The 22,311-nt window shown below is 37.8% G+C and overlaps 1 protein-coding gene across 4 annotated transcripts; it reads right to left on the bottom strand.

The window, feature by feature from the left end:
- Positions 1–461: 461 nt before the first annotated feature.
- Positions 462–21,953, bottom strand: Ak3 (adenylate kinase 3). Of its 4 annotated transcripts, none has more exons than XM_015492873.2 (5): positions 21,843–21,953; positions 10,085–10,204; positions 7,786–7,958; positions 6,753–6,871; positions 462–2,513 (listed from the first exon to the last, which is right to left on the bottom strand). In XM_015492873.2, the coding sequence occupies exons 2-5, from the start codon at positions 10,143–10,145 to the stop codon at positions 2,393–2,395; spliced, it is 474 nt and encodes a 157-aa protein (XP_015348359.1). In that variant the 5' UTR covers positions 10,146–10,204; positions 21,843–21,953; the 3' UTR covers positions 462–2,392. The 4 variants fall into 4 exon arrangements, with proteins under 4 accessions (XP_015348359.1, XP_048662790.1, XP_015348357.1 ...); XM_048806833.1 differs by having other exon boundaries at positions 21,872–21,890; XM_015492871.2 differs by lacking the exon at positions 21,843–21,953 and adding an exon at positions 21,041–21,342 and having other exon boundaries at positions 10,085–10,202.
- Between the last annotated feature and the right edge of the window lie 358 nt (positions 21,954–22,311).

Raw genomic sequence — 22,311 nt, 5'->3', positions numbered from 1 at the left:
TTTTAGTAATTTAAACAATAATTAACCTATTTGAGGTGGAACTGAGAGCTAAACTAAAATTTCTGGATGGTGCTAATTGCCTTTATGCATGTCCCATTTCATACTGACTTTCCAGAAAGGAGGGTGGTTTGAGGTACTGTTCTCCTCATCTTTTAATCTCAAGTGTAGTATCTCCTCCTAAACCATGCATTCAGCTCCAGACATATTTCCATGTGGTACATGAATTGTTATAATGGTCATCACAGTATGATTTGTTTTTCCCCCTGCAGGAGGCACTTAGCAACAATACCCTTAATCAGCATTGTCTGTGACATTAGCTCATCCAGCAGAAAACAAGTTCTTTTTGCTTGTTTTAATTAAAAAAAAAAAAATCATACATATTTCCCATAAATAATGCATGCATGTGCAAAACTTTGGTTAAGTGTTTAGTAGTGGGGAAGGAATGGTCACAGAAGACAGTCTTAATTTTCATAGTATATTCTTTAATTCTTATTGATTTCCAGATCTAAGGCTGTCATAAAAGCCAGTGTGGCTACCATACTGTATAGCAGGGGATAAAGAATTGTATAAAATCAGCTTTAAAACCTGTTTTAAGACAATTTGTTAGTACAAAGGCAATGAGATGGCAGGGTAGCAAAAAGGAAGGTGGGGTGGGGTGGCCCTTGTGAAGGACCAAAGACAAAGTAAGTAATAGCTACAGTGCTGAAATTTCATTACATTCTAATAAGGACTGTATGCCTGATAACCAAGTGGTAATTCCTAAGTTTAGTAGTTTTGCAACATTTTTAGGAAACACGTAATATTAACATGTTTTTAATAAGGCATTGTAAGAGTGATAATGATTACTGTAATCCTTTTAAAAAGCCTTGGTCCATTTCAAAAGATCAACAATAAATTTTTAAAAATCAAGAGGAAAGAAAAATAAGTTGTATGCCCCACCCCAAATACATAAGAACCACTTGCTGGCATTTGTTTTGTATTTTAAAGGCCTTGGAATAAGATGGGCCAGATTTTCAAAGGCAATTAATAGCTTGTACAAGGACTTGATTCATTTGATTTTAGCACCAAGGAAAATAAGAGTCAGTATCCCATGGAAGACACAGTGGGTTTTTCCTCCACCTCTCAAATTGCACAACTTTTACCAGGCCAGGATATATAAGCATGCATCCTTGTTGCCCTGCTAGGAGTCTAAAATGATTTTAAGTTTTAAAATGGCTGCTCAGATGACACCAGCAGAGTTCTTTCCCTTTAAGACAGGATGGCAATGAACACTATTAAGTATCAATTTCTTTGATCAAAAACAAAAATCTCTTTTAAGGAATAGTTACTTTCCTGGTCCTTCTTAACCTGTCTTGTAAATTCTCTATTGCAATATGTGTTTGCCAGTTATGTTGGTGTTCCTCAAGAGAACATCCTCCAGGTATGCCTGATCTATTTCTATTTCCTTAATGGTAAAGTATGCCTACTTTACATAGTACCATGGGTTTCCTCTTTTCTTTATTTTTTCTTTTTGCTATAACTTGTTTATCAAGGCAGAGTGTATGTTTAGATCAAGAAAAAACTGACAAGTATATCTTAAAACATACATTTCTTAACCTGAGTAACATCTGAAAACCTAAGATTTTATTACATTTTCCACTGAAGTCAGTGTTGGTGCTTACCTAAGAACGTACAATGTCAATTTTGACACAAATCATGTCCCTCAGTACACATGTATTTTTCAAAAGAAAATAAGTTGTATTAAAGTAATATTTTCTTATACGCTGACATTTTTATAGCAAATTGAAAATTCTGAGTAAACAAGGTATTTCTAATGACAAAATAAATATAGTATATGTAGGTAGCTTACATGTTTCTTAGTGTAAAGGCAGCAGTGAATTTGCATCTTGCAAACGGATCTGTAAATCTAGTTGCTTTTTTCCTGGAATTTCATATAGTGTCTTACCATACCATGTTCCACAGGCTAGAAAACATTTTTTGGCATCAGTATATGCAGAAGCCTCTGATGAGCTATTTTCCCCAAATGACATGTATTTTTCCAACTTTCCCAGAAAAATACAAAAATTTTATCAACCACTTTTACTGAACAAAAATGTTACTACTAATTGCTCTTTTAATTTTTACTCTAACAAATTCTTTAAAAAGTTTTGATATCTGATGTTTTTGAATTGCACACTCATAGAATATAATTGGATAAAATATACTAGATGATTTCAAAAGATCAATCTTAGTATCTGAATCATTTGGCACATCCTTAATAATATCCACAATAAAATCAGTAGAAATAAAACAATTTTCAAAGAATTCATACATGCTGGAATCTTAGTAAAAGGAGCTGCTAATGCAAAGATGAGGAGGTTCTGCTCATCTTACTAGTTACACGCTTTTCTCCTCATGGAGTAACTGAGGCTTTCTGGTTTGTTTGTGGAACTTTTGTTTGTAGGAAAGCATAAACATAGGGCCAAATCTTGTTGGTTTCCGTTCCAGAAAATGTTTCCAACACCCCTTTTTTCCTAAAGGAAAAACAAAACAAAAATGAAAAACACAGGTCTCAATCTTCCTAATAAAGTTTTCAAAGCTTTTCTGTAAAACATGACAGTATAGATTTAGGAGTCTCATAAGTATAGATCTAGGTGACTAAGAGAAAGAATTTGGCTAGGCACTGGAGAGCCTACATTTTAGTTTCAGCTTTGCCCCATAGCATACAGAAATGGGCATTTACAAAATAATAGCAGCTGTCATTATTGACTGTGTACTGTGTGTTAAAACCTCTGTTAAATGCTTTATAGCTAATTCATTCAGTAATTTCCAAAACTCAAATTTTCTTACTCTGCTGACAAAATTGTCTCTTATAAAGTGACTTAATCCAGATCACTAAGTTGGTAATAGATTTCCAAACGGGGACCGTCAGACACCAGAATAGCCATTGGCTTTTTTTGTTCATTAAAGTCTTTTGCAAAAAGACCTTTCCAGCAGCTGGGGATGTGGCTCAAGCGGTAACGTGCTCGCCTGGCATGCGTGGAGCGCTGGGTTCGATCCTCAGCACCACATAAAAATAAAGATGTTGTGTCCACCGAAAACTGCAAAAGAAATATTAAAAAATTCTCTCTCTCTCTCTCTCTCTCTCCTTGGAGCTTTCCAATACTGGATTATCTCTCATTTTGCTGAGTTTTATTTTTTTCCTCTACGCTACCCTTGTGAACTTTAACAGAAAGGGGAATAGAAAGTTTAAGTTTTATTGTTTTTCTTATTTTCTTCATTTCTCTCCTGGAAAGATTTGTCTTTCTTGTACTGGATCAGCAGTGAAGAGTAAGAAGCAGAATCCTGCGATTGCTTCAACCCATAGATATTAGTCCAGAGAGTGTGACACTCTTGCTAATATCCCATTACCAATCCATGCATACTCATGTATACACACTGGCTCAAAGGTTGCAAAAAAGCAAATGAAAAACTCCCTGATACCTCTGTTAAACCCTCTTACTAGGTTTTCAGAGTTCTTGAAACCTCATAAGATTATGATAGTTAACATTTTTTTTTTTTGGTAAGAAATATTTGCTACCAGAGAAATTATATTCAAACAGTATTCTTTGCATATTAGAAGTCTTAAGCTTCTAAATTCACAGGAATTTAGTAGCTTTCAAGAGAATAACTTTCTTAATGGTATAAGCCTCATGAAGACCTACTTTAAAAATCAAGCCACAATGTCACAAGTGGGTTAATTGCTGAGAGCACAACTAAAGGTACCTATTCAATCCTAAAGCTGTTACCTTGGATGAACATTTGTCATTTTTTGTGAAATAAAATGGAACCAGTTCAAAAAAATTAGTCCTCCAAAGAGTAAGAGCATCCTGCTATTTTTAAACATAGGCTAATTACTCTATAAATGTCCCATGGCTGAAAGGAGTTTTAAAATACAATAACAACTGTGGGCATTTTAATATAACAATGTTGTAACTGAAGTCCTTATGGTACCACTTTCAATTTTTAGTGAAATCCAACTTTAGTTTTATGTGTGAGAACTCAGAAGGAGAAGCTTGAATTAACAGCAAGAGGTAGTAAAAGCCAGAAGTCTTGAAAGAAAAACTAGTATCTCTGGAGTGGGGGGATTGAATCCAGGGGTACTTTACCACTGAGACACATCTCTAACCTTTTATTTTTTTCAATTTTGAGAGGAGGTCTCCTTAAGTTGCTTAGGGTCTTGCTAAGTTGTTGAGGCTTGCCTTGGCGGACTCGATCCTGCCTCAGCTTCCCAAGTCACTGGGATTATAGGTGTACCACTACTGGCACTAGGATCTCTCAAGATAAGGACCTGCTTCATTCATTTCTGTAAGATTTCCTCATTTTGGCATAACTAATCCCAGTAGGACTAGTTCTCTATTCAGAGCCTTACAGTAATGTTACCTGCCCAACAACAGTAATAATCTCCCCAACCAAAGTCCATGAGGTTCAGGTGAGACTGAACCTCATTTCCCATATTCAAGAATGACAAAGTCACAGTAATCTCTGCCAATCACAAGATTTTTGCTGGCAAAAAAAAAGGCTCTTTTCTGCTGGGGTAATTGAACTGGTAGGAGATAAGCTAGAGTACAGAGGGAGCCGGATGTTTCTTCAACACCTGGACCCAGCCATCTACTTACCTTTAGACTTTTTAGGTATATGACCAATAAATTCTGTTTTTTTTTCAATATTTTTTTAGTTGTTGATGGAACTTTATTTCATTTATTTATATGCAGGGCTAAGAATTGAACCCAGTGCCTCGCACATGTTAGGCAAGCACTCTACCACTAAGATACAACCCCAGCCCCAAATTCTGCTTAAGTCAGTGTGGATTAGGTTACTGTACCACATCGAATGATAAACAGTGCTTTCAGCTTTCCACTTCACCCATATACAGAAGGTGAGCTGCTTGGGGCCTGACAGGAACTGAATCTATTTGTGTGGACCAAGGGCCTGACCCAGTGTCAACAGAGTAAATAATAATCACTGACACTGGGTGATTTAGTAATAGACACCAAATTTGCTTTGAGTCTTTTCACATATCCTCTTCATTCCCTTAAGCCTATATAGTGGTATTATTTCACATTGCCTGATTTTATAATAAGGATTTTGTATTGTAAGGTTAAATACCTTGCCCAGGGCCAGAGCTGGTAATCTTTGGAGCCAGGCTCATTATATAAATCACAAAATTATAATAACAACTACTATAAAAAGTGAATTACCAGCTATTTTGTAATTTTGCCCTCCAGAAATAACTATTAAGATGGTTTGAAGACTATTGCTTCAGATTTTACTGCATACTTGCCCCTATTATAACAATAACTACAACCATAATAATAGCTAATATTTATGTAGTGCTTACTATATGTCATGCACCATTTTAAGAATTAACACATATTAACTCATGTCCAAGCATGTATTCTCATTCCCATTTTATAGAGGAGAAAACAGGCAAGGGTTAAGCAAGGGGTTAAGGCCAAATTAATTAAATGATGAGCTGAAACTTGAACTTGTTCTGGCTCCAGAGCCTATGCTTTCACAACACTGGACTGTTTTGACAATCATTATTTAGTAAGACAGTGAATAAGAGGGAAGCAGTCATTCTCTATAAGGAGAAGGAAAGCTGACTAAAGAAACAGGACTCTGGGCTGGGGATGTGGCTCAAGTGGTAGCATGCTTGCCTGGCATGCGTGGGGTGCTAGGTTTGAACCTCAGCACCACATTAAAAAAATAAAGATGTTGTGTCCACTGAAAACTAAAAAATATTAAAAAATTCTCTCTCTTAAAAAAAAAAGAAACAGAACTTTTTCTTAGCTTGCATCAAATATTAACTCAGTATAGTTCCCATTCTGTGTATGAACTCCTTGAAGAGTATACCAAAATTATTAACCACGCCAGGTGCAGTGATAAACATCTGTAATCCCAACTACTTGAGAGGCTGAGGCAGGAGGATCTCAAGTTCAATGATAGCCTCAGCACGTCAGTGAGACACTCAGCAATTTAGTGAGATCTTCTCTCAAAGCAAAATTTTTAAAAAGGTGGAGGATACTGGGAATATATCTCAGTGGTTAAGACCCCTGGACTCAATCCCCAATACCAAAAAAACCCTCCTGATTTATTAGACAAATTCACGATCGGTGGGTCAGATGTCAATTGAGAGTCTCCTGTACTAAAGCAACTTCTGTTGGCACATACAGTGGGCAGGTTTGCCTCCACAGCACTCATTCCAGTCCTCTCTCCACTACATAGCAGAGTTTAGGGTGAGAGTGGTCACTCCTAGCTCCGGGTGTGGACTAACTAGTATAATCCCTCCCAGCCAAGTGACTGGTAATCCAGGCCTACAACAGTTAGTGCCTGGATTCCATGACCACAGTGGCTGTTCAATTGGTTTAATCTGAGGGATATTCAGAGCTTTTGTTCACTAGGAAGAGGTTACTCTTCAGCCTTTCAAGAAAGAGGAAGCCCTGGCTGTTCTAGCTAATGTCTGCAACCATGCAGGAAGCCTGAGGACAAAGTAAAGACACAAAAGAAGGCAAAGCTAAGACAATGGCAAACCTCTGGTCAGACCTAGGAGTGACTGAAATCCAGCCTACCTTCTGGACTTCTCTATTGTACTAGCTAATACATTTTCTTTGTTGCTTAAGCCAATTTGAATTGGGTCTTCTGGAATTTTAGCATATCCAATTGTAAAGTATGGAAAATCAAAAACCCCATGCTTCAAAATGCAAGAGAAGTTCTCAAAAGCAAGAACTCACTGATAATACTCCAAAACTGGCTCCGTTTGTGCTTCATAAGCCTTCAGTCTCTTGATCACTGTGTCTGGTCTATCATCCTCACGCTGAATCAGAGGCTCTCCCGTCAGATCATCTATGCCCTAAACAGTAGTTAGAAGACTGGTATTAAATATCATAATCTTTAAAGGAAATTTTTATAAGCACTTCAGTGAATCTCTGTTCAAGCACCAATTACAAAAATATGTTAACTTCTAAACAAACAATCCTACCCAAAGACAGACCATTGCAACACAGAGCCAAGAGAAACTAGGATTATTTCTGTAGTACTATAGTTTGGATCTGGAATGATCCCCAAAGGTCCATGTGTTAAAGGATTAGTCCTAGCTCATGACACTATTGGGAAGTAGTGATACCTTTAAGAGGTGGGGCTTAGTGGAAGGTCTTAGTCATTGGGGGTTTGCCTTGGAAAGGGACTGTAGGACCCTGGTCTCTTCCACTTCCCCATCTTTGTTCTACCATGTGTTCCCCACTATGATTTGTTGGCTCACCACAGGCCCAAAAGCAATGGGCCAATGGATTGAAACCTTCAAAATTGTGAGCCAAAATCTTTCTTCCTTGTAAAGCTGATTATCTCAGGTATTTATTACAATAGGGGAAGGCTAGCACAGAAAGTAGAAAGTGACACAGTATCAGTCACCTTAATAAAAAGATTTTCTAACCAACCTCTAAACAATTTCATACACACACATACAGATTCAGCTATACACTGAGAACCTCAACTGTCAGTGCTGCAAATCCCTCCTGCCTCTTCTCCTAACTCATTTCCTGGCACAAAGTAGGAAATGAACACATACTTTTGAATTTCGAGTAACAAACCCCTGTTGCTCCTGGAATGACTTTACTACCAACCTGAATGGACTACAAGTAACCTGAAAACATACCCTCAGGAATTTTGGTCAGGTACAAGATTTTCAAGTTCACCAACTTTATGTCCACGCAGGCAAAAGGACTCAAGGACAGTCTGCCATATGTCCACTCCTCTACAACTACTCACCACAGTTTTAGGAGGGTTGAATTCAATGTTGTAGACTCGGCCACTGGCTGGATGAATCCAGCGAGCAGTGAGGCGGTGTTTAATGACCTCAAAGGGCACATTCAGGTTGATTACTGTGTCTATCTGATAAACTTTATCCAGGGCTTCTGCCTGTGGAAGTGTCCTTGGAAAACCTTTAGAAAGTTAAAAAAAAAAAAAAATGAAGGGAGAGAGGAAAGGAGAAAGGAAAGAAAGAACAAAAATTAACATTGGGATGTTGGAAGCCAGGCTTGGTGGCCCACACCTATAATCCCAGTGGCTCCAGAGTTTTAAGGCAGGAGGATCACAAAGTTCAAAGCCTGCCTCAGCAATTTACCTAAGCAATTTAGTGAGAGACCCTGTTTCAAACTAATAAAGAAAAAAGGGGTTGGGGATGTAGCTCAGTGGTTAAGTACCCCTGGGTTCAATCCCTGGTATTAAAAAAAAAAATGCTGGACAATCTAAACAAAAGAAATACCATAGGCAGCTTGATCATAGATGTAATACAACTGTACTAATTAATTTTTTTGAGAGTGTGGGTCATGGGATCCCTAGATATTTGATCAAACATTCTGGGTATATATGAAAGGGTGTTTTTTTTTTTTATGAGATTAACATTCAAACAGGTAGACTGAATAAAGTATATTGCCCTCTAAAGTATATTGGCCTTACCAATCAGTTTGAAGGTTTGAATAGAACAGAAGGCTGATCCTCTCAAGTACCTTCTGCCTGACTGCCATCTTATTAGGACATTCACACTTTCAATGCCTTTGAAGAAAAGCTGAACTCATCACCTTCACTTAGAACCTCAAAAGGCTTTTTTGGAATGTGACAGAAAACAAAGTAGAGGAATAAGCCCTAACAGATAACCAATTTATAAAGCAGCCCTAATCCCCAAACCTGAAATCCTATGATGCTCAGAAAGTCAGATTTCAGAGCTTTTTGAATTTTGAGTTTTTAGATTAGGGATGCTCAAATAGTAGTTTATGCAAATATCCCAAAATACAAAAAACTGAAATCTGAAACACTTCTGGATCCCAGCATTTCACATACAGGATACTCAACTGGTATAGCTAAAGTAGTTTAAACAATGTGGTTAAAAAAAACAGAGAAAGGCAAATTGTAACTGGTTAGTGAATCCAGAAACAGATACAACTATAGGGAATTTAAAATAATATTTTGATCCCCAAATTTTTGACTTTGCAGTGTTGTTACTAAGGGCATTTTGGTTAGAACACCAGGAAAAATTTAAATTGGTAAAAAGGAATACTTTACAAAAGTGACAAAGATTAAAAGTGTACATGCAATAATTTGTTAGAGCTAAAAATACATTTTCTTATTAGCACTGAAAGATGGAAAAATTTTCCTGTGACCTAGACTTTATATAGCTAAAACAGCAATTATAATGGATAAAACTATACCCAAGAAACCCGGATTTGGGGTAAATAGCCCCTAATAAAAGTTTATAATGGCAAAAAGCTCAATCTATATATGGCCCCAAACTGAATAAGTCAGTCATCAAACATTTATTATAAAATTTACAATGAAGTAAATGATCCTGATAAAAATAATTTTAGGCAAGTGCTTTACCTCTGAGTTATATCCTTATCCCTCTAATAAAAACATTTTTAATACATTTAATGAGAACAAATAGAATATGGTGGCTAAATCTATTGAGTGCTCTCCAAGTTCCAGGATCTATATATAATGTCAAATATTTTATAAAGATAACTTCTTTCAACCATCATAAATGAGGCACTATTATTATTCCCACATTACAAATGAAGAAACTGAGGCGTAGCAAGGTTACTTGCTCTTCCTCACAAAGCTAATTAAGCAGTGGGAGTAGAATTTGAACATAAGCTAACCCAACATCTACTCATAACTAAAAGTTGTGCACTAAAAAAAAGTGTCAATAAAAACACTTCTCTATTTGTGTGTTTGGTGCTAGGGATTGAACTCAGGGACACTTTTTCGCTGAGCTACATCTTCAGCCCTTTTAATTTTTTAGTTTGAGACAGGGTTTCACTAAAATTGCTTAGACCCTCACTAATTTGCTGAGATTGGCCTTGAACTTGCGCTTTCCTGCCTTAGCCTCACAATTTGCAAGAATTATAAGCCTTGCCATTGCACCTGGTCCCCTGACCACCATTCTTGATAACTTTCTATAGCCCATGAAATGATCTTTGTCTTGCCAGCACTCATCATTTAGGACAGCTGGGATGCTCACAACACTCTACTTACCATAGGACAGTTGGAATGCTCACAACACTCTACTTACCATCCAATAGCCAGTTACATTGGGTGAGATTTTTTAGCTCATGGAGGGCTAGCCGAGTCATGACATCATCTGGGATGAGCTTCCCTTGGTCAATGAAAGTCTTGGCTAACACACCAATCTCTAGAGCAGAGGGGGGGAAATCATTAAGTGCATTTGTTTTATCCTAGTGGTTCCTAAAACTGGTTCCCTAAAATTGACCTTGGGAAGCACACCTGTATGAAAATGTGTATCATCGACTTTTCTGCTTGAAAACAGGTTACAAAATAAAGTTAAGCCTATTTCAAATCCTCCAGTATGAAAAAAATACATAAATATAAATGTATAGATGGAAAAAATAATACAAAGTTATAGACCAATATGCTAACAGTAGTCATTTCTTTGTGATAGAATTGAGAATAGATTATTTTTTATATATTTGTAATTTTCTATTTCTCTCAGGGAAAAATATGGAATAACTGATATTTTCTTCTAAATAAGAGTTTGAAATATTCATTATTTTGAGATGGCTTAATTTAAATTCCTGCTTTCATATGTTAGTCTAGAGATTTTTCCCAATCTTAAAACAGGTGCTACTGTCGTAATACAATTCAATTTTTGACTGTGATCATATTACACTTTTATTAATAAGATACTCTGGAAAAGAATTTATGAACAATTTAGAAATACTGTGCACAACTGTATCATTTTTATCCAAAAAACTTAATTTCCTTATGCTCCCTTAGTAATCTATATATATTCAGAGTTGTGAAACTGTTGTAACTTGTGTATATATAAAATTTTGTGTTCTTTTTCACTAACATTTTGTAAATATTTTTTAGTGATCTTATATAGTCATTTCTGGTAATAGTCCTCTCCATCAATGTATATCAATGCTTTATACATAAAAATATACTTTCTCACAGTGGTACTGTTAGACATTTAAATTATGTAAATTAGTCTTGGTTTTTCCTCATCACTGCTGTTTCTTAAGATCTTCCTTAAGATCTTCTTCTTTCTTCATCCTCCTCCCCTTCTCCCTCTTCTTCTCCTTCTTTTAGTCTTCTGAATTGTTTCTGATGAATACATTCCCAATAATCTGATTAAAGGTCATAGTATATATGAATATTTTCATACCTCTTGGTATGAATTGCTATACTGAACTCAAAACAGATTCCAAATTGTTAAATTCATGAAATTTTATATTTTAACCAAGAATTAACAGTATGGAAACTGCCATTTGAAGGTGTGTTATCAGGTTTACAACAACATTTGGACCTGGGTGTGGTAGTGCACCCCTGTAGTCCCATCTACTTAAAAAGCTGAGATGGGAGGAAGGCTGGAGCCCACCAGTTCCAGATCAGCTGGCACAATATCATGAAACCCTGTTCCCCCTCACAAATAAAATCTAATACAGATAGCATTGAGAAAGGGCCTAGGTTCCAAGATAGAGAGCTCTGAAGACTTATTAGATAACAGTCTTTGGAAAGGTTCATATACTTCATATGAGTAGACCATTCTGTCTCCAGGCTTTTCACTACTGCTCTAGGGAGGCAGAGTTCCATCCTTCTCAACGGTGTTTGGGAGGAAAAAAAAAAAGTAAAAACTTTCAATTCTTCAGGACTGAGTCCTAAACAAATGGGTTCCATCCTCATCTCTCTTGCTTCAGACCAACCCCTCTTCTAAACTCCCAACCAATGACAACAAATGACTTTAGGTGATGGAACTAATTAATAAAATGCTTAATGCTTAATTTCATCAGTATAAGAGGAACTTCAAGAAAAGATGATCTGCTCTTGTCACTTCGAGTCAACTAGAGATTCCAGCCAGTGCAATTAGTCCAGAAAGAAATAGTATCCAGAAGGGAAGAAGTAAATGCAGATGACCTTATCTTATACATAGAAAATCTTAAGGAATCCACTAAGAAACTATTACAACTAATCAATTAATGAGTCCAGAAAGTTGCAGAGTACAAGGTAACTATACAAATAGCTAACAATGAACAGTCTGAAAATAAAACTAAGATAACAACTCAGTGGGCTGGAATGTGGCTCATTGGTAAAGCACTGGCCTAGCAAGCACAAGGCCCTGGGCTTGATCATCATAGGAAGGGGAAGACTGAATTTATAACTGCATAAAAAAATAAGAAAATTAGCAATAAATTTTTTAAAATGTGCAGAACTTGTAACCTGAGAACTATAATATTATTGAAAGACAAGAAAGACCTAACAAAATGAAAACACATCTTATATTCACGATTTTAAGAATTAATATTGTTAAGATGGTAATACTCTTCATAAGTGATACAGATTCAGTGAAATCCTATCAAAATCCTACCTACCTGATGTCTTTGACAAGCAGATTCTAAAATTCAAGGCACCCTGAATAGTCAAAACTATCTTAAAAAAAAAAAAGAAAAAAGTTGGAGGACACACACTTCTGATTTCAAAGTAACAATCAAGATTGTGTGTTACTGGCACAAGAACACACATGGTTTAATGGAACAGAATTGAGAATCCAGAGATAACCCCTCGACCTTACAATCAACTAATGTTCAATAAGGATGTCAAGACAATTCAATGAAGTAAAACAATCTTTCAAAAAAAAAAACTGCTGGGATAACTGAATAATAACTCAATATGGATCACAGACCTACATTTAAGAGCTAAAAGTATAAAAATCTTAAGGAAAAACATGTACAAAAATTCACTGTGGTGATGGTTACACAACTCTGGATAGTCTAAAAAAATACTGAATCATACTTTACAAGGGTTAATTTCATGATTATGTGGTGGAAAGTTCCTAGTAAGGAAAAAAATCCCACCACTACTCAAAGTCAATTATTATTAAAACTGATAATAGATATTTTGAGTTTTTGTGTATACATAGGTAAATATTTATATACAGTATGAAAACCAAAAGCCTATAATGTTTCAACTGGAGTTTAAAAAAAAAGATTCAACTCTCCACCTCGAAGTCTAAGCAGTTTGCTTTTTACATTTTAAATGTTGACTTACTCCCTAAATTATATACAAAGACTTCCATCCAGGGTGAGCTTTGGACATTAGGTAAATATTTATTTGATTGCCTATAATTTAATATTATACATATACCTTAATAGACTTCTCATAAGAGTACCATTCACTTTTTGATTCAAAAATTAACAATTGAGTTAGGCATGATGGCACATGCCTGTAATCCTAGCCACTTGGAGAAAGAGGAAGGATCATAAGTTCAAAGCCAGCCTTAGCAATTAATTTAGTGAATTCCTGAGCAACTTGGCAAGACTCTTGTCTCAAAATAAAAAATAAAAAGGGCTGGGGATGTAGCTTAGAGGTAAAGCATCCCTGAGTTCAATCCCCAGTACCAGAAACAAAACCAAAACCAAAAACAATTTGGATGTACAAAGCCCTGGGTTCAAGCCCCAGCACCACAAAAAAAGAAAACAAAAATTAACAAATTTGGGAGCTTTCACATCTCCAAAACACAAAAAGCTAGTTTAATTTTTTTTTTTTAAACCACCGGGGATTGAACCCAGGGGTGCTTAACCACTGAGCCACATCCCAAGCCCTTTTTTATTTTGAGACAGAGTCTCACTGAGTTGCTTAGGACCTCAATCAGTTGCTAAGGCTGACTTTGATCTCAAGATCTTCCTGCTTCAGCCTCCTGAGCGCCGGTATTACAGGTGTGTGCCAACCATGCCCAGCACAAAAAGCTAGTTTAAAAGTAGATTCTTCACAATAAGTTAATTTTCTATAAAGTTATTCACAAATAAAAATAGAAAAGGATAGTTAAGAGGAAAAATAGGGAAGGTCTAAATCAACTTTTAAGGATAAATAACCATAAACCAGGCATTAATCTGAGAAATAACTGCTTTATTACATAAACTACAATTTTTGTTTCTGTATCTCCTTTTAAAATCTGGTCATCCTCACAACATTACCCAAACCAACCTCACATCATATCTGAACATTCAAAATTATTGCTTGAGCAGCCATGAAGTACAAAAGAGGGACCTGAATCAGTTTTCTTTTACACAGACCAAAAGAAAGGGCTAGAGAGAATTAATCTCCTTCCTACCTAAATTGCTTTCATCATCATTATATAGTAAACAACATGAACTCTACTTTTAAAAATGTGTCAAAATAAAACTAGAAAGATGACAGTGAATGGGTTAAATTACAGCTTTATCCCCCATCCTGGGCATTTCGGAGTAAAACCTTTCTCAAATAATAAAGACTTGAATTCACACAGTGGTTATCACGTGGGACAGGAAGAAGATACCTGTGGAAAGGGCACACAGAAGAGCCCCCAAAGCGCCTGGCATTCTCTCCAGGGATAGGTAAATGAGTGTTCATTTAACTCTTCTTCTAACCACACACAGACATTATACTAATTCCAGGCATAAAATATTTCAAGGAATTACACTGAAAACAAAATATTAAAGCTAAAATCTCCCTTGGCCAATGGTCCTTCCTCCAACTATCACCCAGTTTTTCTCCTCTTCAGTGAAACACTTAGAAAGTGTTTTTATACCAGATCCATACACTTCTCTTCCCACTCAACTCTGTTTCAGCATAGAACTGCAATTCAAAAATTGTATAAAGGTCAGTCTGCATCTGGCCTCATCTTACCTCTTTCCCTCCCCACTTTTACCCTACCCTCAAACCACAACCCCCAGCCTGGACATACTCTGAACATACTCAGAATCCTAGCCTTTGCACAAGCCCTTTGCCCCTTCTTTTGCCTGATGAGTTCTTACTCTGCCATGATATGGATGTGGTTTTTGTTTCTTCTAGAACTTATGTTGAATTTGGTCCCCAACAGAATAGCATTGAGAGATAAGATTTTTTAAAGAGGTGTGTGGTTCATGAGGACTCCACTGTCATTAAAAGATTAATATTACTCTTGTGGGACTGGGAAAATTCTCTGGGAAATGAGTTTTTAGAGTTTGACTAGTTGCTTTGAGAATGAATTGTAACAGATGGTGTTCTGTATCTTGCATGAAACCACTTGTCCTTCCATATCTGCACATCATAATGCAGCACAAGGCCCTTGCCAGATATAGCCACTTGACCTTGGACTTCCAGTCTCCAAAACCATGAGCTGAACTAACTTCTTTCCTTTATAAACTCAAGTATTTGGTTATCGCAAAAGAAAATGGACTCTTTCAAGAGACATCTTAAAGAGCTCTTCATAGTGAGGCATCCCTCAACCTCCTAAGAAACCAAAATTTCCTCCTCCACACATCTATGATGTCACAGGCTTGTCTATCACACTACTAAAACTACATGTCTACATGTTAAGGACTGAACTGTGTCAGCCCAAATCCATGTTGAAACCCTAACCCCTAAAGTGACTATAATGTAGAGATAGTGCCTTTAAGGAGGTAATTAAGATTAAATGAGGTCATAAGGGTGGACCCCATAAGGCTTGTGTCCTTATAAGCAAAGGAAGATACCAGGAGTGCCTGGGCACAGAGGAAAGACCATGAGACAACAAAGTGAGAAGGCAGCTGTCTGCAAGTCAGAAAGTCCTTACCAGAAACCAATTCTTCCAGTGCCTTGACCTTGGACTTTAAAGGATCCAAAACTATGAGAAAATAAATTCTACTGTTGAAGATATCTGATCTGCTGTGGGAGGCTGTTACAGCATCCGGAGCTTATGAACACACAGGTCCATCTGTCCACCTGTCCCTCATGCCCACATCCTGATTATTGGCATCTTCAGTGAAATCTATTCCTTTCTGTATGTCACTTCTTATCACATATTAGGTACTTGTTGGATCCATGGATGGATGGGTGGATAGATGATATATGGAAGGAGGGACAAGCTGCTTGGATGCCCTTGGATTCTATTCATGGAATTTCAAAGGCTTTTTTTTTGTCAAAAATTACCATCTAACAAAAGCCTAGTTTCTTTGAGACAAAATTAATTAACACACTTATCTTTTAAAAACTGTTCCTTTAACTTTTTAAACAAACTGTCTACACACAGAAAATAATGGAAAAAGAAAAAACAACCCAAATGTCCACCAACTCATGAATGGATAAATCAAATGTACAAATGTACATGGAGTATTTGACAATTAAAAAGGAATGAAGTGGGGCTGGGGATGTGGCTCAAGCGGTAGCGTGCTCGCCTGGCATGCGTGCGGCTCAGGTTCAATCCTCAGCACCACATACAAACAAAGATGTTGTGTCCGCCGAAAACTAAAGGAAATAAATATTTAAAAATTCTCTCTCTCTCTCTCTCTTAAAAAAAAAAAAGGAATGAAATACTAATAGTACAATATGGATGAACCCTGAAAACACTGCACTAAGCTGGGTGCAGTGAGACATGCCTATAGACCAGCTACTAAGGAGACTCAAGAAGGAGAACCCCTTGAACCCAGGAGTTCAGGGCCAGCCTGGGCAACAGAGTGAGAACCTGTCTTTTAAAACACAAAACAAAACAAAAATAAATAAATAAACCCTATGTTTAGTAAAGAAGCCGCGGAGGGGGGGGAATACCATATATTGTATAATTAATTTGTATGTTTGGATAAAATGTCCAAAATAGATGAAGAAATATAGAGGTGTATTATTGGTATCAGAGGCTCAGGAAGGATTAGGTGAGGTGGGGAGGGAATGGGAGTGACTAACAAGAAGGAGATTTCTTTTGTGGGTAATAAAAATGTTCAAAAATTGGTTGTGGTGAGAGATACTCAACTCTATGAATATACTAAAGTCCATTGAATTGTACACTTTAAATGGATAAATTATATGGTATATACATCATCTCAAAGCTATTAGAAAAAAAGTGAAATGGGGCATTTCTTTTTGAAAACATGTTGGTAAAGGTTCAGAACAGTATGTACAGTGTGCTGCCGTTTAGGTAAAACACAAACACAGAGAAGAAAAAGTAAACATTTGGTTGCATGTGCATGAAATATCTTGGAAGGATTTTTTTCATGTAATATCCTTTTTAGACTTTTAGGAATTCTAAACTATGTAAATGAATCTCCTATTACAAATTAAATTTTTACCGTTAAAAAGATAATTTGCTCTGCCATCACTATCATCATAATTAAGCATAATTATGCTCTATGTGTATACATAATAATGTTTTGTTAGATATATAAAAACTTGGGAGCTGACAGGGATCTTGATGTTTATATACTGAGTTGGACTCCCACAACTTATAGATGAGAACAAATGAGATTCAAAGATTAAGCCACTGAGTCCACACAATACTGTGGTATACTTTCTCAAACTCTGAGCAATCTCATATCAACTTTGCAATTTCTATAACAGGTGAACCATTATATATTATATGGTTTTCTTTAAAGTGACTCACCTTTTTAAATAAATGTCATCAAGTTCATGAAATATAGGTTTATTTTTTTCTCATGCACTTTGAAATAAATATATAAAAATGTCTACCTAAAAATATCTCATGAATCTCAATTTGAGAAATACTACATAAATGGGCTGGGGATGTGGCTCAAGCGGTAGTGCGCTTGCCTGGCATGCGTGCGGCCCGGGTTCGATCCTCAGCACCACATACAAACAAAGATGTTGTGTCCGCCGAAAACTAAAAAATAAATATTAAAAAAATTCTAAAAAAAAGAAATACTACATAATGAAAGGAGTATTTAATTGACACACAGAAGCCCTGGGTTTTCATCCTAGTCTTTCAGTAAATGCTTTTTATTTTCATCTTATTTTTTTTTAATGAAGCACTTCATGAATTTGTATTTCAGACTGTGCAGAAGTCATATTAATCTTCTCTGTATCCTTCACATTTCAGTATATGCACTGCTTAGATGAACAAATAAATGCAGTTTATTACTGACTGAATTCTTAACTGTTTCTGAGCTCAGTTTCCTCATCTTTAAATGAGGATTGGACTAAATGTGTATGAATCATATTCAAGTTTCCTGACTCCAGGATCCAGGTGTGATCTACAGTTACTCCATGTTTGCTATTGCCAATAAGTTGCCTAGCATTTCCAGTGTCCTTATCATATCTCCTGGGTGATTTACCTTTGGTCTTAATAAAGTATATTCATGGCTTATATTTTAAATTGCATTTACAGATGAGGAAAACTTCTAGGCCCAAGGAGGTAACAGTGAAGCTACAACTGCTGGAAAGAATACAAGCCCCCCTCACGTTATAAACTTAAAGAGCAGAGATCTCCTGGGATGATTTTCAACTTTAGCTATAAAATACTGAGAAGGGTTATAAAATACAGCACTTTCATGAAGTGATGGTTGATTTGCAAGAGATTCCACACTATAAATTTATTTAAAGGGAAATAGTCAAAGATGCTGACAAATATTCAGGAACAAGGATAGTAGCACCAGTATTTATTATAGCAAAAAAATGGTTAACAATATGTCCAACAGTAGAAAAACTGTTTACTTATAATCTTAATGAAATTAAATATTTTAAGGATGCTTAATGATGTGTGAATGAACATACAATAAATAAGAATAAAAAGTATCTAAAATGTAACAATTTTACAAATGCATGCAAATACAACAGTGAGCAGAGGGAAAAAAGAAAAAAAAAAAAAACAATAAGGGAAAACACCAAAGGGTCAACTATAACTCTATCTATCTATGTGGGAAGGCAGAATCATGGATGATCTTAATTTTCCTAATAGTCTCATGACATTTTTATTCCTTTATAATAAATACAACTTAGTATCAGAAAGCATGAGCAGTATTTTATTTTTAAAGATTATACCTCTTTTGGCTCTGATTCTATGGGAAATATCCAACCCATTCACAAATATTTATTGAGAATATAGTCTTAGTTTTGAAATACAGAACTGTGCCAGATCTGTTCTGTGAAGATAATCTGTAATAACAGATCATTATGCATAACTTTAATAATTAATAGATTATTCACATCTGTAATAACAATTTTATGACATCAAGCTTCATTTTGTTTTTCTTGTTAAAGAACTGCCCATAATTCTTTGAAGAGCTCTAGCAAATGACCCACCTCAGGATATGCCTGTTCTGCTGCTTGGGGCAGCTAGATGAATCAGACACAGTGCAACCATCCCTCAGGATCTCTTTGGGTGCTTCCGTGTGAACTCTGGAATTTTCCTTAGCCAAGTAGAGAAGCCAACCCTTTTATGTGCAGTTACCTTGAACCATGACCCTGCAGAGATTGGTCTTCTGACATTCTAGTTCTCCTGACATGAATCTTTAATTTCTTTAAAGAAGTCTTTATCTGTCTTTGTCTAAGAATTACTAAAAAGTCCAGAAGGGGCAGGCACCTGAGGCAAGCTGGACCTCCTTTCATGTTCCCTATACTCCCTTTAGGTTCTTTTCAGGTTGTAGAGCTCTAGGGAATAAGACAGCAAGAATGTCAGGGAGTGTTAAGGATGGTTTCTTCATTTTTAAAGTTTATTAAAGCATGGTTTCTTCATTTTTAAAGTTTATTTAATTGATTTTTAAATTTACTTTTTAAAAATATTTTGTTTTAATAAATTAATAAACATTCTTTCCTGAAGGTGCTCTCTAACCACACAGTTATGCCTCACTGCTCAGTAATTTTTCAGATAATCCCTTAAGAATTCCTTACTCCCTTGTACTTTGGATAACCTCACACCAAAAATCAGTCTACAATACTAGGGACTGTTTATTGTTACCTAACTATTTCAATGTGTTGCATCAAGAACATTTAGCAAGAGAGTCAAACAATTTAATCTTTTTGGTAAAGTTCAATTAACTACAAGGCATTATTTTTTAAGATCAATGTTAAAACTGAAAGTAGTAATGCGCCAGGTAAGTTGGATACTGAACCAAAGAACTCCAAGAAACAAACTATAGAAATATTGGGTTGATTCTGGTTTTCCCCCCAATTTAAATATCATTTTTTAAACTAAAAACAACAACAATAACAACAAAACTCACCTGGAAATAACCTAAACACCCATCAAAAGAGGACTACTTGCCTACACAGAATGAAATAGAGTTCTATATTTCCAGGGAAAAGATATCCCAGATATAAAGTGGAAACACTTTGACGCAGAGTACATATATGATTGCATATAACACAAAAGATATACGTATATGTGCTTGTACATAAATAAACATTTCTATAAGGAAACACATTTTTCCTCTCTAGGAACAGGACTGAGACAGGGAATGAGAGAAAGCTTTGTGTGTTATTTTATGTACTTCTATCTGTCCTGAGTTTTTCATTGTTTAAAAAACCTTTTGCAGGCTTCAAAATGGGTTCTGATTGTGAGGTAAAGGTCAACACTTTTGCTAAGAAAAAGAAAAACTTTAAGAAAACTTTTTAAAAATAGTCTTTTAGAGAAAGAATCCACATACCACAAATTCAAGCAATGTAAAGTACACCGTTTGTTGACTGGATTTTGCACTGAGTTTTCCGGCTTTATTTGGCATGCAAAACAAAACTATCTTTTATGTGATCAAGCATAAGGATACCTTTTGTGTTTAAGAAGTCTCTGGGGGTATCAAAATCTAAGCCACTGCTCAAAAATTACTCAGCAGTGACTACAACGAGGGTAAATAATCTTGGCCTTGAGCTTACAAGAGAAAGGTCAGAACTACAAGATCCCACAGAGCTTAACTAAATGGGGGTGGGGTAAGAAAAAGAGCAAGACCTGGCAGGTCTCTGCCAATTTTCCATGTTCAAGGGACCCGTGAAGAAGAAGCTCAGCTAGAAGGACCCTCAGAAGCAGCTGCGACCAGACTGGAGGTGCCTTTCAAACAAAGCAAGGTGGTTTCTTTTTATTTTTGAACTCAGAGCGTGTCCGAATTCACGAATGCCCTCCCCCACCCCACGCAACCTACCCAAAACAGCCGGCGGAAACTGGAGTTTTCGGGGTTGTCAGCTGCCAGAGATCTCATATCCCCGCGGCGGGAGGAAAACGCCGCGCCCGCTTCCTAGGACCGCATCCGGGCTCGAATCCCCCGCCTTGGCCCCTCCGCCCGCAAAACCCGACCCGNATCTCTGTGCCTTGAAGCATGTTTTGTCGGAGCAGGTCCCCGCTGGAGAGGTGCTTCAGCTCGAAGTGTTTGGTGATGCGCGAGGACACGGTGCCCTTGCCCGAGCCCGGAGCCCCCATGATCACTGCGCGCACTAGCCGCGCGGAAGCCCCCATGGCCGCTGACAGAGGACGAGGCAGGGCGGACAGCGGGACTGCGGCCTGGCCTGCGCGCTCACCGGCTTCGCGGCCCGGGACGGCCGGCTGGAAGCTCTGCAAGCAGGCGGCGGCCCCGGCACCCACGCTCTCCCGGAAGTGAGCGACAGCCACCGGGCCGCCCCGCCCGCGGCCGCCGGCTTCAGCGCCCGCCCCTCGGCGACCCCGGCGCGCCCCCTCCTCGCAGCCCGCCCGGGCCAGCCGGCGCTATCCGCGCTCCCTGGGCACTCCCTCGGCGACCTCGGGGATCCCTGAGGTCTCAGCGGCCCCCTGCGCTCCTTGGCGCTGCTTCCCCATCTGCGCCCTCCGCTCTGCTCCGCTCCTTTCGCTGGCATTCTTTTGCTCCCTTCTGCCTCCTGGTCGACTCCTATAAAACCCCCTGCTCCGGTCTCATCCAGCCCCCAGCCTTTACCCGTCCCTCGACCACTGCGCCTGTCCTGCCAGGTCCCCCTGATAGACCGCGTTTCTCTCCATTCACCCTTGGCAACTCCTAGGCGCCCCCTTTCTACCTCTGGTTGCCCCTTGACGCCTCTTGGTTGCGGGACTCCACTTACTCCCCCTCGCCCCTTTTGCAGCCCTAGCCCCTTCCTAGTCCATGCCAGTTCCTGACCTGCCCAGTCCCAGCCTCATAAACCGTGCCTTCTTCGGGCTCCTTTGGCAATGTCTGCTGTCCCACCAGGTGCCTTCTCGCACCCTCCACGCCACGCCAAGTTCTCCTGGCTCTCTGGAGTCTCGGCTTTCCCTCCCACTCTCCTTTACTTCCCTTCTCTACCTTCTTCCTCCTCTGCCCTGGGAAAGCATCTGTTTAAAATCACAGTGACTGACAATGAGCCTGGAGGGCCTCCCTCCCTCCCTAGTTCAGTTTTTGAGGGACTTTAAGGCACACATCTAATGAAAGATGTCTCTTAACCTTCTTGGATCAAATGTTCAGAATCAAAAGCAGCTGCTACTTTATGGAGTCCAAAAGTATTGATTTCTCAGGCAACATTATTTGCCTTCAGAAACGCTTTCATTCTGCCTCATTATTTTCATTTCATTTCCTACTATGTGCCACTGTTCTTAGGGAGCTCTAAGAATGC

This window comes from Marmota marmota, unplaced genomic scaffold (assembly GCF_001458135.2).
Source record: "Marmota marmota marmota unplaced genomic scaffold, marMar, whole genome shotgun sequence".
Lineage (NCBI taxonomy): Eukaryota > Metazoa > Chordata > Mammalia > Rodentia > Sciuridae > Marmota > Marmota marmota.
The sequence above is the reverse complement of the archived record's forward strand: the minus strand, read 5'-3'. Positions and strand labels throughout refer to the sequence as shown.

Excerpts from the sequence above, each read along its gene's own strand:
- Ak3 (XM_015492871.2), bottom strand. The coding sequence starts at position 21,193 with ATGGGGGCTTCCGCGCGGCTAGTGCGCGCAGTGATCATGGGGGCTCCG. Across the intron at positions 6,872-7,785 it reads TCAACCCTCCTAAAACTGTG|GGCATAGATGATCTGACGGG; the intron begins GTGAGTAGTTGT and ends ACTACTGTTTAG. Across the intron at positions 2,514-6,752 it reads CCAGTTTTGGAGTATTATCA|GAAAAAAGGGGTGTTGGAAA; the intron begins GTGAGTTCTTGC and ends TTTTTCCTTTAG.